Consider the following 17959-nt stretch of genomic DNA (forward strand, 5'->3'; position numbering starts at 1 on the left):
TGAGCAGGTGAACTTGGGGACGATTAAGACTGAAAGACTGGACAGACTATAGGAGACAGGCACGGTGATGCAAACAGGCCTTTCACATTACTCAGCAGAGACACAGCACAGACGACAGGGCTCTTACCTTACTCTTCCCCCTCCTCCAACTCGGTTTCTTTGTGCACCACCACCCTCGTGACCGACATGTCGGGGTGCTGCTCCCTGGCTTCCCTGATGGCCTGGGCCAGCGCCTGCAGGGTCAGGAGAGAGCATGGTGAGCAGAGAAAGAGGTTCTTTTTCGGGGTAGCAATGCATGAGCACACCCATCACCTGCGTTCCAGCCTCCAGCAAAAAGCAATGCTTTCACTGCTTTATCTGAGGAAGCAAGAAGATATGAAATGGCCTCCTTGTTCATTTTAGAGAGTCCATCTCATTTCCCCAGATTTCCCATTTCTCCCATCCATTTCCAGATAACAATTCATGGAGGAGAAACACTCAGGCCCTGAATTCCACCCAGCCTGGCATTGACAGCATGAGACATGGAGAAAACAGATCTTCTTTGACCTCAGAAGTTTCATCCATTACCTGACACTGACGCTGAGATTGTCAAGATCATGTTAAGGCCTGCTGTATGGACCCAAGGAATGAGGTAAAGCCTCCGGCATGCTGTCTGCCCTCCACACACTAGTGATACTTGTAGTTATATAGTTGCCTTACCCACCCACCCCCAACACACCCCCCAGCACAGGACCAGGCTCAGCTCATCTTTTCCCTCTTAGGCTCTCAGTACTTGCTTGAGGAATGTTGCGGGAAAAATATCTATCAACTTCCAGGACACAGAACGATTAAAACGGCAAGCAACAATGATGACAATCAGTTAAAAGCTAAAGAGGAGACTAATCTTTAGATAATAAAATACGGCTCCCTCTTTTACACGGAAACAGCGAAGGTGCAAAGGTTAATGGGCTCTCTCAGGGCCATCCTCCTGGGGGGCTGCAGGGCCGGAGAAGGACCTGAGCCGCCACTCCATTGGTTCATGGGCTCTTTCCTAGACCCGGCTATGAGAAAGCAGACAAGGTTTCTCTATGCTTGATCAGAAAATAAACTGTATATACAGATTATATACAAAGTGGAAAGATCCTATTTTTCAGAGGGAAAGGTGTTTAAAGAGGTCTTACGGAGAAAGTAAAAGAAAACCCACACAGAACAGTACTCTTCTAGCACAGAACTGGAAAACAAAAAAAGAAGTCCTACTAGGAGAAAGAGAGTTGTATCTCATCAGGAAAACAGGCCTTTGAAAAAAGCAGCAGAATTTTCTTGTGACTCTGTCACCTGCCTTCAAGGACAACTGCATTTCTTGTTTGCAACACTGTTTCTGTCAGCTGGAAGGTTATGGAACAAAACCCTGAGCCTCGTTCCACAAAGAAAGATAAAACTAACAAAAGATTATTTTTTACGCCGCAAGATTTTTACTCAGCTTGGAAGGCACTTGAAGATGCTTCAGTTCTTACTGGGGAACAAATTCTGGCGACTCACCAGAATTTGTCCCAACTCTCTCTTGTTGGCACAAGAGAGAACTTAGGGGATCAGGCTTCCATTTGAGCCGCAGCACAACTGCTTGTCGTATGGGGAGAGCAGGCAGCAGGGAGGGTGGGAGTGGAGTGGGGACCTGGTCTCAGAGCAGGACAGAAAGTGCTGCCATGTACCCACTGTAACGTGGATGGGGAAGGAGACCCAGTACAGCAGGGGGCCTCTAAGTCTGTGTGCCTGTGCAGAGGGAAGGGGGAGACTCAACAATGAACACTTGATCTACTCCCGGCTGGTGCGGAATCCCATCTGAGAAAGGCCAACCCTGATGGGGGCCAACGTGGCTACAACAAACTTCTCAGGCACTTTGAATTTATGTTCGTTACAAAGGTCTGTCTGGGCTTCCCTGGTGGCTCAGATGATAAAGAATCTGTCTGCAATGCAGGAAACCCAAGTTTGATCCCTGGGTCGGGAAGATCCCCTGGAGAAGGAAATGGCAACCCACTCCAGTATTCTTACCAGGAGAATTCCATGCACAGAGAAGCCTGGAGGGCCTCAGTCCATGGGGTTGCAAAGAATCGAATGCAACTGAGAAACCAACACTTTCACTTTCTTTCACAAAGATCTGCCTGCTATTAAACCAGTGCACTTGTTAAAGAGGAAATATACATGATACCCAGGAGCAAGTGGAACACAAGAAACACACTTTAATTAGCTGAAAAGAATGGAAAATGGAAAACTGCTATTGTCATCTTCAAATGCATTTAAAATCAGTCTTCCTTTAGTTCCTTTCCTTCCATAACATCAGTACATATAATAAAATACTGTAAAATGTTAATGTATTATAGCAACAATCAAGACTGAGAAAGCTATCACATCACATTGCCAATTTAGAAGTTATTTTATTAGAAAGGAAACTCTGCCATCCTGTTTCTCCCTCCCTGGTTCAGAGCTGAGAGCCATCAGGTGTAGAACCTGCAAAGCGAGTTTCTATAGAAGCATGCCTCTTTCATTTGCCAACACAAAAAAAGATTCCTTTTTTTCCTATCCTGCTCGGATGAAGGATTTCCTTCCACTATTAAATTTCTTCTACTGTGGGCAAGGAACTGCAAAGGTGCCGATGACATGAAAGTCACTGCATGATCAACCTCAGTTTTTGCCAGGGAAGTGATTTTCCTCCTTTACTTTTAAATAGCTTCACAGTCTCATTCACAGGCTTTAAGGGGAAAGCAAATACACCATGAGCTTTGGATAACAAGCACAGCAGAAGCCACAATTACATTTACTCAAAAAAGTTTAAAACTTTTAACTTTTTCATTAAAAGTTATGAAAAGGGTAAATTTCTCTTCATTTGGATATCTGACCTCATTTTCAGGGTTTGTTTTTTTTTTAAACTGGAGTATATAGCTGGTTTACAATGTTGTGTTAGTTTCAGATGTACAGAAAGTGATATATATATCCATTCTTTTTCAGATTCTTTTCCATTATTGCTAATTACAAGACACAATATAGTTCCCTGTGCTATACACTAGATCCTTGCTGTTTATCTGTTTACACAGAGTAGTGTGTGTGTGTTAATCCCAACCTAATTTATCCTTCCCCCTCCCCTCCTCTGTTTTAAAATGGGCTAAAACCGAACATCATACACACAAGGTGTGTGTCCTCAGAGCAACAGCTAAAGCTGTGAGGCATCATCATGACTCTTTTTTAACGGAAGAGTTAGGAATGTGTGTTATTTTGGAACTGACATTTCAGGCTGTGTTTTTAATATCCGCTGTTCAGAAGCAGTATCATCTAGATTTTAGTTTTCAAGTTAAAACAGGACAAAGAAACACACATAAAATAAAACCTGAGAGTAATCCATCACGAGAAAAAGTGGCATTTTAAAGCCTGAAAGGCCTAGTTCAGTGGAGAGAGAGTGCAGAAGAAACAAAAGCTGAGAGAAGGCACGGATTCCCACCCTCCATCATGCCAAAGAATGTAGGCTCCTGCCCAGCACACATTCAGCAAAGGCCGAGTGGGAGTCCCAAAGGGAAACAGACTAAGCATAGGGTTTATTCAAACTTAAGGTCAGAGCAATTCAACACTGTCCTAGTGAAGAGAAGTAGAATTAGTCCTCTATATAGGAAACCAGAGGCTTGGTCTCCACACAGGTAATTCACTTCTTAGTAATGAAGAGACATGTACGGTCATATACGAGGAATCCCCACTACTAAGTCAAAATAGAGTCAGGGCAACCCTTTACCTCTAAGAACTCTCATGGAATTTTAAAAAATACATTATGAAATATGTAAGTAAAATTATGTATACAGTCGTTTTTAAAAAAAGAATAATTTTCTTTCTAGGCATAGAAGAAAACCTACTCCTCTTTGGCCACATACAGTGAGCCCTTCTTAAACGAGAAATTTTGTTCTCTAAAATTCTCTTTCCCAAGTCCAATAGTGTTCAAAGCTGGGTTAACTATCATTTGTTCCTACTTCTCAACTGAGATGGCCAATTGAACATTTCCTTTTCCTCAAATTATTGTAAAAGGAAAAAAGCTTGGTCTCCTCTAAAGTTGAGATAAAAATCACTCAGAATATAATAAGACAAAAAATTCTCAAAACCACTTGGCACTGCAGTCTAAAATTAAAACAACTCTCCAAGTCACAGTGGTTCCATTCACTGCCTGCTTTTTAAAAGCATGCATTCTGCTCAACAATAGAATGGAAGCACTATGATTCTTTTAAAAAGTCTTTTCTGAATACGTGTAAATTTTTACTTTGTAAGAGACCTTATATTACCTTCTCCTACCCCTCAATAATGGTAATGACTAGAGGAAAACACCTAGAGGTAAACAGCCCAACTTTTCTAATGCTATTAAAAAAAGCTTGATAAGTTCCTAAAGACAGGCATAAGTCAAACTTAGCAGCTTTTCTTATTTTTTGAAGCCAAGGTCATGAAAATGCCATTTATTTTCTTATAACTGATGATTTACCGTTAAATCAGGCGCACATGAATGCCTGAAGGTTGCCAAAATTTTTTAATATTTAGACGCAAAGGTGTGTGTAAAGCTAGTGGGAAATGAAAAAGCAACCCATGTTTTATGCAATTCAGTGTTAGGAAGGCTGAAAGGACAGGCTGTGTCTAGGCTGTGAGGTGTCCTTATGCCAAGCTTAGGAGGTGGATTCATCCATGAGGTACTGGGAGAAGGGATGTGACACAGGAATGTGACATAACAGAAACTCAGAAAATAAGCATGGTCAAAGAAGCAGATACTCTGATCTTTACCTGGTCATGATCAATATCTGCATCTCCTGTGATCACAATGCGTTTCTCAATTCTTGTTTCAGATATTCCACCTTTTACAGTCTAGAGGTCATAAAGGAAAAGGGAGGGGGGTTAGCAATCACTAAAACATGTTTACACATAATCAGAGAAAACACAAATGGAGCACACCTAGACCTTCTGATAATCATTAGGCAATTGACACTGAGTGGGTAACACTGATGCTCCAGAAATGTCTTTATTTATACGCTCAATGTAGAATTCTATCATCCAATTTGAAAGCAACCTTAAAAACTCTCTCAGCATAATTCAGGTGAGATCAGGATGCAATAGATGTCATTTAATCCAAACAGTTCCACTGGAACATTTCATTACAGTTTCCTGAGTTTCTTCATTTCCCACTGGCCATTATTTTGAAAAGAAGCAAGCAGGGAAGAAATAGTTGTTTGGTTTATGTAGAATTTACAGGGACTCCTAATCATTTAGACATCTGGTTTAGTTAGGTTTGGAAAATTGCTTGATGTTATAGCTCTGATTGTTCTACTGGCTTCATACAAATCCATTTAGCTATTTTGTTCCTTTAGTTTAGCGCAATAACAGAAAGAGAACTTGGATTTGCTTTAAGATATGTAAGATGGGTGAGGGTGATAGAAAGACTTCCATCCACTGTTTGATTTGATTCCGCATGTGGTTGTGACATGAACACAGAACATGGCTGAACAAAGGCTGGAGGGGACCCGGGAGCAGGAACTTCTGGGTAAACTGCTGAACAGAGTCACTGGCTTGGAGCAAGGTGACAGAGCCTCAGGCATGATAGAGGCTGAGAGATCACATGCTCTGACACTCTAAACCATCAGTAAATACCACAGTCCTGAGAAAGCACAGACCCAACGTCTACAACACTGATAAATTTACACAGTCAACGGGTGATTACACCTAAGTGTAAGACACAGGGCTGACCACAGAGATCATGAGGTTTTAACAGCTAGATACACTTTAAAAAGAACACCAATACCATCATGCATTTTGGGGACTTTTTTAATTTACAAAGTTTTTGTTGTTGTTGAAATATTGAGTGAGGAAGGCAAAAGGGATACATTTGGGACCTTCAGTCTCTAGTAGAAGCAGCAGGCATTACTGGAAAATAATGCTTGGTTAGAAATGTGATGACCACAGCATACACTGGAATCACTTGGAGGGCTTCCTAAGCACTCCTGGGGTTTCAGAAGATCTGGACCGGTTTGGAGGGCTTCCTAAGCACTCCTGGGGTTTAGAAGATCTGGACCGGGGCCACAGTCTTCACACTGCTAGCAAGCCGCTGGATGAGACTGTTGTTGCCAGTGCAGAGACCACATTTTAAGAATCACTGGTCATCACACGTTAAACACTTAAGAGAATGATCTGGAAAAAATGCCCCAAATCCACATACTAGAACCTTAAGTCAATGGGGGAAATTTACATTTTTTGAATAACTCTGAAAATTTCCAATGGCGGTCTCCACTCATTTGCTTCAGTCAGGAGAGCTAACTGGTACTTACCAAACCTATGCTTCTATTTTATTAAGTTTCTTCTGCTCTTATAGCTCTCTCAGGTATAGCTATTTTGAACATATTTTTACCCCATGTACTTTACAAATTTGCAATTTGGTTTAAATACAAATGTCAGTGGAGCCCAATTTCTTGCATACTTTAAATCTATGCATGTTTATTCCAGGGCACTGTGTGTAAAAATTTGAAGAGTGAATAGGAACAAAGAAACAATTCAGAAAAGATTTTGTAGGCAATGTACATTCTCCTGGATTGCTTTACCTTGGTGATGTGTGTGGTTGTTGTTGTCGACACGGACTCAGATGTGATGGTCTGTGCGGTCAGTAACGTGCCTGAGTCACCACCAGCCCCGCCATCAATCTTTGGAGATTTAGGGGGAAAATACAAAGTAATGCTTAACTTCCGTTCTGTTTTCAGAGAAGACCCCTCCCCGTCAAACACGCATCTTTTAAGATTTATGCAGTTGGCAGAAGATGCTAGCTGCCAATCCCCTGCATGTTTGTAATGGTGATTTACTGATCACAGATTGGCTAGCATTTAAAGAGTAAAGGGAAGGATTAAATGCACATGTATGAGCAGAGAGAAAAAAGAATGGAAGTAGAAGATGGGACTGAGAACGACAGGGGAGTCATGAGAAAATCTGACTGAGGGCCATTTGCAGAATCTAGAAGAAGAAACCAGAGAACCAAGCAGAGAAGTTTCCACAGTGACCAGAAGTACTGGGTTTGTTGTTTTTTAAGCACAGGTGGGTAAAAATAAATGTTTTCTCATATTACTAAGCAACAGAGCCTGCCTAGCATAGACTAAGCTTAAGTGATTTGGTTAATTGCTTATCTCTAGATTTCTTTTTTAAATGACACTGTTCCTGTAATAGTTTGTGTGTATACACAGCTACAATGCATATGGCACACATGCACACCTGCGCATGCACTCTATGTGTGTGTGCATACATCGCTCATACATAAATCTTATATATATATGTATATAGATGCATATACATAGATACAGATACATATATAGACATATACATATGTCTATATATGGTTTAACTGCTTTGATACTAGAAAGTTCTAGAGTTTACCAGGGGAAATAATGAAGCACATTAATGGCCTACAAGTTTATGCTAAGACCACCAAACCTATTTGTCTCCAGTTTCCTGAAACTGACACAGGAAATAACTGGAAGGTTCAGAGTCTTTCTTACTCTAAGTTAGGAGGAAATCTTTCGAGGTCGGGTCATGCTCCTCTATTTCTTTACAAGGGCACTTACCACAATAGAAACACATGAATACAGGCTCTCCCACCACACCCATTCGTAAGAAACCTAGTTGTGCTTATGGGGGAATCTATGCACATTTACAGAGAGCATATCTTAAAAAAAATTTTTAAAGACTGTTTCACACATAAATGCATAATAGCTTGAAAAAAATATTTTGAGAGGACAATAATCTGCAATCCTCCAGGATGGTACCTTCTAGAACACTAAATTTCTCAGTTGAGAAAAGAGTTGTCTAGGTTTCTAAATGGTTCCATTTTCAAATGATGACTATTTCCCCCTTTTTGTTACTCTTAAGGTTAAATATCTTAATTCTTACTTCAAATCTTTACAGAATCAATGTGTGAATACCAAAAATAAAACACACAAATGTGATATTTAGACGCATAGTATCATATTTATGTAAGAATGGCGACATATGTTTTCAGAAAATAATCAACTGTGAGGAGAAACACAGATGTGTATGTGAATACGCAAACAAAAGTGAGTTGATTGGCTCTGTCTTCATGGAGTCAGGGGTGGGAGGGTGGCAGGGATAAAAGCCTAATTCTATGAATCCACAAATTACATCAGATCCAATAAACTTTGTAAGATGATGTGTTCCCCAAGTATACATAAACATTCCTGGATATAGCAAGCCAGAAATGGTTTATAAGAATAATAAGAACAACATTGGTACAGCCTGTCCTAAAAAAATCACATATACTCTTCCCCCATAATTACTGGGTCAGCAATTCAATTGCAGCATGGTATGTGGCTAAAGTACAGTTACAAAATGAAAATATAAAAAGCTATGTCAAAGTCAGAAATGTAAACTAGGAGCAGACAGAATGAAAACAGAAACAAAGTAAAAAAGAACTCAAACTGTCCAAGTCTAGAGCTTTTGTACCTGTGGAGACTCATATGTGATGGTTTTGGTCTCCGTTTGGACAATAGGGACTTCCTTGGTGGAGATTTCTGTCCTTTGTGAGGCATCAGAAATTGTTACCATCTCTGTTTTTACCACTGGTGGCTGAAGTGAAAAGGAAGGGAAACATAAATTCTAGAGGTAATAAAATAAATGTGCTTAATGGAGCCTTCAAAAATAACTGAAATATATCCAAACACACACTCATACACAAATGAAAAGAGCAAAAGGAAATTATAAGAATGACACAAAAGAAAAACACTTTCCTTCAAAATCATATATATGTGTATAGATATATATATATGAAGAATAAGCTAGCATAATGGCTCCTGAAATTGTGGTAGGTTTCAAATTACGACGGTCCCAAATTACTTACGTGTCAAGCCTGGCGCACAGTGATATAGAAACTTTAGCTTTAAGCAAGTAGTGATCAAATTGAAAAGAAAACAAAACAGAATTAATGATGAGAAGTGACCTGCCTCCATTTTTATTACAGTTTAAAGAACCACATGGTCTGTGTGAAGGCTCAGGGTCTTTAATTGGCACACCTGGTCGGTAGGCTAAGCAGCACTCTTGCCCCCAAAAGCCCTTGCTGCCCTGCTGATACAGAGATTTCATTTTCAGAAAGAATATCTTCAAGCAGCATTGTTTTCAGTTATACTAATCTAAATCTTACAGTGTTTCTTCTGTATTACATAAGTTAAAATGTGATATATCTCTAGAGTTACTCCTGATGCATTAATGCTCTGAACTATTTAAAACATCCAAACAGAGGGTCACAGGCTGTTAACACTGGAGTCTGTCAAGCATGTATGCTTAATACAGACTATACTGCTACCAAAACACTACAGTGCTTTCCTTGAGAGAAAATTCCCAAGTGTAATAATTTAAAGAGGAAATCTCTGCAGAAAGCAATAGTTCAAAGCATTCAAAGACTTTCAAAATGTCATCTGCTGAAGTGAAATCAGAAATTTAAAAGTAACATAAATCCAGTTAATTATTTCAAGACAAAGTCAGTTCAAGATTTTCCACCCCATGAATGAGAGCAAACATGGAAAACCCTCTATTTTCAGCATTTGACTTTAGAATCGAGGAACATTCACACAGAAGTAAATCTTTCCTCAGCATAACTTTAACTCCCAAATCAGGGACCCTGCATCTAAATGGCCAAGACTTCATCTCAGAGGAGTGTGGAAAGTTCTGTTTCTTGAAGAGAAAAAGGGGAAAGCCTCATGATCGAAACAAGTCACAAAACATATAACCAAACTTGCAAATAATCCAGAATTGACTAGAGGACAGAATGCAAAGCGAAGGGTATCCTCTGCTTAGCTTTTCACTGCCCAGAAGGAAAGCTAAGTCCCTTGACCAGACTGTACAATCCCTGGAATCTAAAACCTGAAATGCCAGTGGTATTTAAGAAATAATGTTTTCATCATTGCTAGATGCTGAATTCTGAGCACCACGGTAATAGGAGCCTGCTGCCATTCCTGAGAATCTTATATTGAAGAGAGAATGAGCCAGAAGATCAAACCCAGTCGTGACACCAGCAACACTCACACTGATCATTTTTCACACACACAATTTCCTAATGAACAGAATTCAGGATTTAGTAAGAGGAGGCAGTGCAACTTAAAGATAAGCCTTGAAAAAAATCTGAAAACATGCAAAGAAAAATTTCAGTGTGAAATGAGAAGGGGGAAAAAAAAAACGAAGTGGCTGCTGTCGGAAAGTTTACTCTATCAATCAGGAGATCCAGTTGCAGTAAAGATGCCAGAAACTGTGACCCCAGAGGGCAGAAAAATCGACAGAGCAGGGCCATTCCCCTTCCTCCCTGGAGAGATCAAATTCAGAATCTTGTCGGAAAAGCTGAAGGAGAACAGGGAGGACAGGAGAGGAGGAGAGGCAGGTGCTCTCCACCTGAGAAACAGCCCTAGAGTTGAGCTCCCATTTACCTCTGAACAACAAATAATCTGTGGCAAAACATCAGTGTCAACATGAGCCACCTCTCCGTTAACCTTCTGCGGCTCCTCCTCTGTTTCTTCGCCGGTGTCTTGCTTAACAGCGCCTTCATTTACACTCTTCTCAGCAGGGATCTGGGGGGCCACTACCTTTTCCTGGGGCAGTGTTTCTACTGGGCCGACACTGGCCCCTGCGTGTGTGACTGGGCTGGCTGCTGGCACTGGGTCCTCCCTGTCTACTACCTTGGCTGCTTGGCCGGGTGCCTCCTCCACCTCCTCTTCGTCCTCCTCCTGCTCCTCCCTGATGGTGCCCTCAGTCACCCGGTGGTGGGGCCGGTACTCCCCCACGTCCTCCTCCTCCTCGCTCTCGCTGCTGCTGCTGCTGCTCTCAGAAGACAGGGAGGTGGAGTCTTTCTGCATCCCTGGCTCCACCTTCCGCATCTCCCCAGGACCACGCCCAGGGGACAGCTCTTTACCGTTCATTTCTTCGGGGATTACTCTTTCGTCTTTCCCAACCTCTGCCTGCTTCTTCTCCTCCACTACATTCAGAGTCTCAAGTGAACTCTGCACAGAAACAAAAATGGATGAAGGGAAACAAAAATAGATGAATAAATCAAAAACGACGGCAACCCAAATTAACCGATGGCAGGTTTCATGTCATGGAGAAAAGCAAAGATGATGATGATGATGGCGGACTGAAAGGGAAGCGGGGTGGAAACGTGAGCAGGATTGGAAACGTCGAGCAATGGTGTTAACATGGTAAAGGGGAGAACCTTAACAGCATCAGTGGCTCCGGCGCAAGGCCCTTCGGACTCAGGAGCACGTCTCTGCGGAACAAAAAGCAACCGAGGACACAAAATCAATAAAGGTTTACCTCGACACCCACCAAGACAAACATCTGACACTGCAAAGCAGAGCAGCAAGAATCAAAATCCAGACAAATGCAAGCTTAGGGAAAGAAACAAAAACACAAAAATAGCCAGCATCCTCCCAAAGAAATGAAATGGTTTTATTATACTTAGATCTATAAGCTCCTTCCTGTTGAAAAGGTGTGGGGGAGGGGTGGGGGTGGGGAATGGAATTATACCAAAGCTTACTCATTATTTTAAAGTTTATATGTTAAGACTTTTAAAATCTATTGACAGCTTGATTTTAATCAGACTTAAGGAGAAAAAAAAAAAAAACACACAGCATGGCCTGAACACGATTCCTAAATGAATTATCAATAAGATGATATCTTTATATTTTGCTGGCTTATTTAAAAGTCAGTTTTAATTGGCAAAATTATAGTTGGTCTCGGATAGTTATTAACACAAAAGTGTTGCCATTTCAGAAATGGTTATTAGCATCCCAAACTGTGTTACAGATTAGCAAAAAGGGGTATTATAACATTAGAAGGGATGTCAGTGATGGCTCCAAGTGTTTTCGCTTAGAATTTAGCTCCTCCATTTGAAAATTGAAATGAACCAAGTTTATTATTTGAGATGCTCATTGCTGACCCCCTGCAGATATCTACTTTGGGGGTGTAAATTTACTTTGACTAAGTACAGCACCTAAATGCTCAAATAAATGCTTGAAGATCATATACATTAGAAATATAACTTACCATACTACAGCATTGATAATCAGGGTAGAAACTTTCTTTAAAAGGAATCTGTTTTTAAAGCTTAAAATTTTCCTTATTTTTTGAAAAGGCTAATTTATACTGATACAAATAATTCCTAGCCAAGTTTCTGGCATTCCAGTAGCACTAATGCTTTGTGCTCTGACTTTACAAATTCAGCTAGAGACAGTAGCCCTACTTATTTAGGAAGGTATCTCAATGCTGAATGAAGAGCACTGCACCTCTGAACCCTCTGGGCAGAAACAACCGCACTGTGAAGCTGCCAAGACACTAACTGGACTGGAGCTGCTTCCTACAGTAAATAACACAAGCTCATGTTTATCTGCTCCAGCAACATGGAAAACCATGAGCAAAAGGTCCTAAAAGGTTACCTATCAACATATACTCACAGAACATCTTTGACCTGCACTGTTATTCTTACATATATGGTAAGGGAACATTTTCAATGCTCAACATTAATACCATGTAAATCATGTCACTGACAGAACGAGAGAGCCATCTTTCCAATGTTATTGAAAGCTAAGGTTTCGCATGTTAAACTGGAAACCTCTAAATTGACTTTGCTATTTAGGCAACATTCAACTGTAACTCCTTACAAACTTCTTTATAAATAAAGATATCCAGTGATCAGAACATTTCTAAAGGAGATATTTCATTATTATCACTTTTATTACTGAACCTCAAATGGCCAGATGGATTCTGCCCAAGTTCAGGGAATCCCTTAGGGGTCATTCCCCCCAAAATCAAAATTGACTATGGCAAGCACTTCAATTTTTTCCCTATGAGCAGAATTTTTAAAATAATAAGCCATCTGAAGACGTTTAAAGACATTTTGGCTTTGAAAACTTCTGCAAAAAATGCTTTAGCTTCTATGTGGTTGAAGGTTTCCCTCCACATAACACCCCAGACTCTGTACCTTTGTGACTGGTTTAAATGATTCTCTCAATTTAGGCTGACTGGAGAGGGGAGAATAGAAAGCAAGAGAAACATCCAACCGGTATCTTTTCCTCGTGTTCAAATTCACTCATTATTTCTTGAATGTTTCTCCCAGGAAGAGTTAATTTCACCAATGAAAGCACTGGAGGAAAGGGTTCCTTAATACTCAAAAAATAAAAATCACTCTTAAATGTGACTTTTAAAAAATGGGAAACAAAGCAAAATGCACCTCAGGCAACCGTGAGAAGGGCGAGGAAAGCTTTTCAGAAGGTGCATTAGAGTTCACAACAGTGCCCTCTGCTGTCCAAGTGGTGGCTGAGCTGAAGGAGGCCTTCATGCTATCAGAAAAGCCCTTTTCACTAAACAAAATGGATGTTATCTCCTCTTCTAGGCTCTGGAGAGGTCAGAAAAGGAAGAGCAAAGAATTAGCAATGAGTCAGAACGGACAGCGGTGACCTATTGAAAGAAAGGGAAGGTTACGCAAGAAAGAATCACAGAGCAGCATACATTGAAAGAAAGGCGAGGATTCTAAAGATGCTGCAGCGGGCATCTGTGGCCATCTGCCTGAATGCTGGCTTTCCACCCTGTTTGAGGGTTGTTGATAGCTCTAACCTTCAGAAATGCACTAAACTCTCTGGTTTCTCACTGAAACTTTATCACAAGCTGAGCATGACTGACCCACCTGCCCATCAAATGCTACTTCATATAATCTTGAGGGAGCTTCTGGGCATGGGCCTTTCTGCATAGAACAGCCTCTTCCGGGGCCCCTCCACTTGCTACGCTCATTTCAGTGTTAGACCTTATGTCCCTAACCCCCTGCCTCCAACGCTCTTAACTAGGCACTCTGGGCCTTGCCAATTCTGTCGTCACTCTGAGGTCCACTCCACGCTCTGCGTATGGCCTTCACGAACTATTTCAGCTCCTATGATCTCTCCCTTCCCTATACCACTTTGTCCATACCACAAGCACTGTGACAGTAACCCACTGAACTTCCCTCAGATATGCTAGATATGCTATGGAATAAAGAAACAGTGTCTCTTTTTTCTTTCAGTAAGAAATGGGTAAAGGAAAAAATTCTAAACAGGAAGACAAACTTCAGAGGGTAAACACTCAGCAATGTGAAAAAAATCTGTCTCTGAAAAGCTACTAAGGTGAATTGAATCTTCGCCTTTCTAGCCCTTAAATGATGGTCCCTAATCTGCCTGAGGATACAATAGGGAAGCTGGGGACTATCTTAGATATTATACCTAGAATACCAATGGTAAGGAATTATCAGGTAGCTCCCTCTCATGTTAGATGTGTGCAATAATATGTCCTAACAAACCCCACAGCTCAGAGATCAGAGACAAATGAATGAATAAATGAATGGCACTCTGGGGTGCTTCGTGGGACAGTGCCCTAACCGGGATGAGTGGTAGCTACAAGGAGATGCGGAGCATGCTAAGTTGCTTCAGAGATGAGGAGAGCAAGGTGCATAAGCAATTACAATAGTCAGGAGAGAAAAAAGCTTCTGGACAATTCTGGACAATTTCAGCTGAATTAAGAGTCTGCACAATTACATGATCCCTAGGGTCAGGTAGGTGGAGATGGTGTCCTACTAGGTAAAAGATCACTGGGGAATTTAAATTAAGTACCATGCATCTAAGTATTCAATAAAATATCTCCAAAAGTACCTTAAAACTACAGTCTATGTAATCTCTACTAGACTCTTGAGAGAAATTTTATATAAGTTCAAAGAAAGAAAGTGAAGTCATTCAGTCATTTCTGACTCTTTGCAACCCCATGGACTGTATAGCCTGCCAGGCTCCTCCATCCATGGGATTTTCCAGGCAAGAATACTGGAGTGGGTTACCATTTCTTTCTCCAGGGGATCTTCCTGACCCAGGGATCGAACCTGGGTCTCCTGCACTGCAGACAGGCTCTTTACTGTCTGAGCCGCCAGGGAAGCCCTATACAAGTTTAAGTATGTCATAATTCTCACAATATATAAGAGAATATATTGATATAAAAAATTAATAATATTTAATAATAATAATTAGCCTATATGTCTGTATGCCTGTCGCTTAGTCATGTCCACTCTTTGTAACCCCATGGACTGCAGCCCACCAGACTCCTCTGTCCATGGAATTCCTTCAGGCAAGAAGACTGGAGTGGGCTGCCATTCCCTTCTCCAGGGGATCTTCCTGACCTAGGGATTGAACCTGGGTCTAACTGCATTGTAGGCATCTTTACCATCTGAGCAGCCGGGGAAGCCCTAATTTGCCTATTAAAGACAAAGTAATTTGATTTCAAATTTTCTGCCCTATTCTCAAAATCATTCATAATATACTGAAGTCATTTTGAAAGTTTGATGTATCGATTTCTAAACAAGAAACAATTATTTTTTTTAATCTATAAAACCCATTATAGACATTTGGAAATCTGGAGAAATTATACATATGTATAATTCTTATTTTGCATTTTATTAAGGACTGCCAATTTAAAGAAAATCAATAAACTGAAAAATTAAGTAGCAAAATGAAGTTGGAAGAAAGATAGCAATTTAAAAGATACTCTGTTAAAAGTCAAAATACTCCAGTAGACTTACTTAACTTTCAACTAATAGTAGTGATGTGTTGAGAAGTGGAAGAGGAAGTACATTGTAAGTGGTCAAAAAATATTTATTGGGTGAATGGATGATTGCAGTTACAACAACCCATACATGTGTCAAATAAGTGCATATTTTCTAGCATGTGCTACAGAGAAGAATAAGAAAAAAGCAATAATTTCAATTGCAGATAAACCATTTAGGAGTTTAAGAGTGGGTGAATTCCAGATGTAAATTTCACATGACATCATTTTAATGTTAACTTCTACAATAATGAATGGATAGTTTTCACTGTACATGGTTTATACTGTACACTCCTAAATGACGACATCCAGAAAACATGATCATGTTAAACATCTTCACCAAAATCCCAAAGTTTCCTATTGTAAGGACATCACTGTAAATTGATCAAATGATGTCATCTGACTCACTTCTCAGGAGGATAAATTTTCAAAACTATATAATATTTCAAAGCATTATGATATTAAAATAATCATTTGATACAGAGTCTGATTTGCTTTAGATTTCAAACTAACCTTTCAAGTATATAAAGATGCTACTTGGTTTAACTTTATGATATTATCTTTCACATCTGTGGTGTTCCAAAAATATTTCATCTCACCTAGACCTCAAATCCTTTTAGCGCAAAGCTTCATCTTCTGCTTATTCTGCCTCCTCCACCACCCCAGTGTACGTTCTGATGAGTAATACTCTTTACTGATTAACAAAATCAGACGAGGTGGGAGGGAAACACTTTCTCCTTATTCCAATCTGTGCTCTCATTCACATCCCCTATAATCCATTCCTCATTCAGTACCAGAGGGATTTTCGTCAGACACGTGGGATTATATCACTACTCAGCTTAAAGCTCTCCAATGGCTTCCCCTCACTCACTCCTGTAACAATTCCAAATTGTTACTATGCTCTTAAAGATCCTGCCAAGATCTGGGGTCTGACCTCTATGACTCTTCTAAGACCTTGTCATTTGGTCTTTCAGTCCTTTAAAGAAATTCCTGTCTTGGGGCTGTTGCATCTGCTCTTCCTTACACATGGAAGAAACTTCACATGTCCACCTTCTTTTTCATCATTAAGGCCTCAACTCAAATGTTATCTCTTCTCATGCCTTCTCAATCCTCCTATAATGTATAATAAGTATTTCATCTCCCTAATAGTTATTTGTACCCCAAATTTTCCAGTCACTAATTTGCATGTCTGCTATCTCCCACACTACACTCTAGGCATTCTAGTCCCAACAAACAGCAGGTTGATCAGCTGGCTAAACAAACTCAGAAACAGAGGAATAAGAATGGAAAAGCAACAGAAAACTAACTTCTCTAGAAATGCCAGATACTTCATATATGCAGGAGCACAGACAGATCTGAGGGGCTGCTTGTGTGCACCAAAATCTTTTGCTGCATTAAAAATGGGTCTACCTATGGCTGATTCTTGTTGATGTATAACAGAAAACCACAAAATTCTGTAAAGCAATTTTCCTTCAATTAAAAAAATTTTTTTAAATCTTAAAAATAAAAATTCAAAAGGATTCCAAATGTAGTAAAACAGTACCCTAAGTCACACACAGTTATTTTAACACCACCACAGTGTGCCTTGTGCAAACAGTGCATTTTCATGAAATCATGGTTTCCCAACTGCCAGCCACATCCATTGAAATTAGGGGTCACTTATCACCTAAATCGGTTGAGATGTCTGCATTTCAAATTGTGGAGTTTCAAATCAAGTCCTTCTGCAATATGGTGATTCTCATCTAATAATCCCATGTTTCTATCTTACATGGAGTTATCTTTTCAAGCACTCAAAAATTATTTTTAAAAATTCATGTTGATACACAAGGGAAAAGACGTATCTCATGGCTGCGGACAGAAATCAAGGAAAAGAGGAAAAAGGCAAGAGTAGATCCAAGGATGCAAGGTGAACACCTTGTCCGCCTCCTGGGTCTTTTCTTCAACTGTCCGTGCTGCCACCATCTGATGCTTCTCCTTCATGGATAAAATATCCTTGAAAAGATGGTCTCCTTTGCTCTATTGTTTTAAACAACAGACATAATCAACAAATAAGACACACACGTTACACCTACAGCAACACAAACATAAAATGGCGGCGTGGGTCAGCGAAACAAACCCGGCGAAGCGGCACATAAAAGGGGACCCAGTCTCAGCACATCATCAGTTTCCCCAGAAAACACAACACTCTAGGGTTGATTGTGGAAATATGGACATTAATATCTTCATAAAAGCTGAAAACAAGAACTTAAAAGTAGTACAACTTCAGAAGATGCCGCTATGGTGTTTTAAATCTTAATACTGTCAAAAATCTTTGCGGTTTACCGGT

At 40.3% G+C, this 17959-nt stretch overlaps 1 protein-coding gene across 13 annotated transcripts in view; it reads right to left on the reverse strand.

Annotated features, from left to right (window-relative positions):
* Positions 1-17959, reverse strand: part of EPB41L2 (erythrocyte membrane protein band 4.1 like 2) — a 208534-nt gene that overhangs the window by 18689 nt on the left and 171886 nt on the right. For 7 of the 13 annotated variants that reach the window (XM_055535623.1, XM_055535621.1, XM_055535627.1 and 4 more), the window contains 7 exons: positions 17548-17649; positions 11237-11290; positions 10458-11027; positions 8488-8610; positions 6585-6683; positions 4780-4860; positions 128-233 (listed from right to left, as the gene is read on the reverse strand). In XM_055535623.1, coding sequence (XP_055391598.1) covers positions 129-233; positions 4780-4860; positions 6585-6683; positions 8488-8610; positions 10458-11027; positions 11237-11290; positions 17548-17649 — 1134 coding nt within the window. In that variant the 3' untranslated portion in view covers position 128. The remainder of the gene's footprint in view (positions 1-127; positions 234-4779; positions 4861-6584; positions 6684-8487; positions 8611-10457; positions 11028-11236; positions 11291-17547; positions 17650-17959) is intronic. The other 6 variants (XM_055535629.1, XM_055535628.1, XM_055535630.1 and 3 more) reach the window with 4 other exon arrangements.

This window comes from Bubalus kerabau, chromosome 9 (assembly GCF_029407905.1).
Source record: "Bubalus kerabau isolate K-KA32 ecotype Philippines breed swamp buffalo chromosome 9, PCC_UOA_SB_1v2, whole genome shotgun sequence".
Classification (NCBI taxonomy): Eukaryota; Metazoa; Chordata; class Mammalia; order Artiodactyla; family Bovidae; genus Bubalus; species Bubalus kerabau.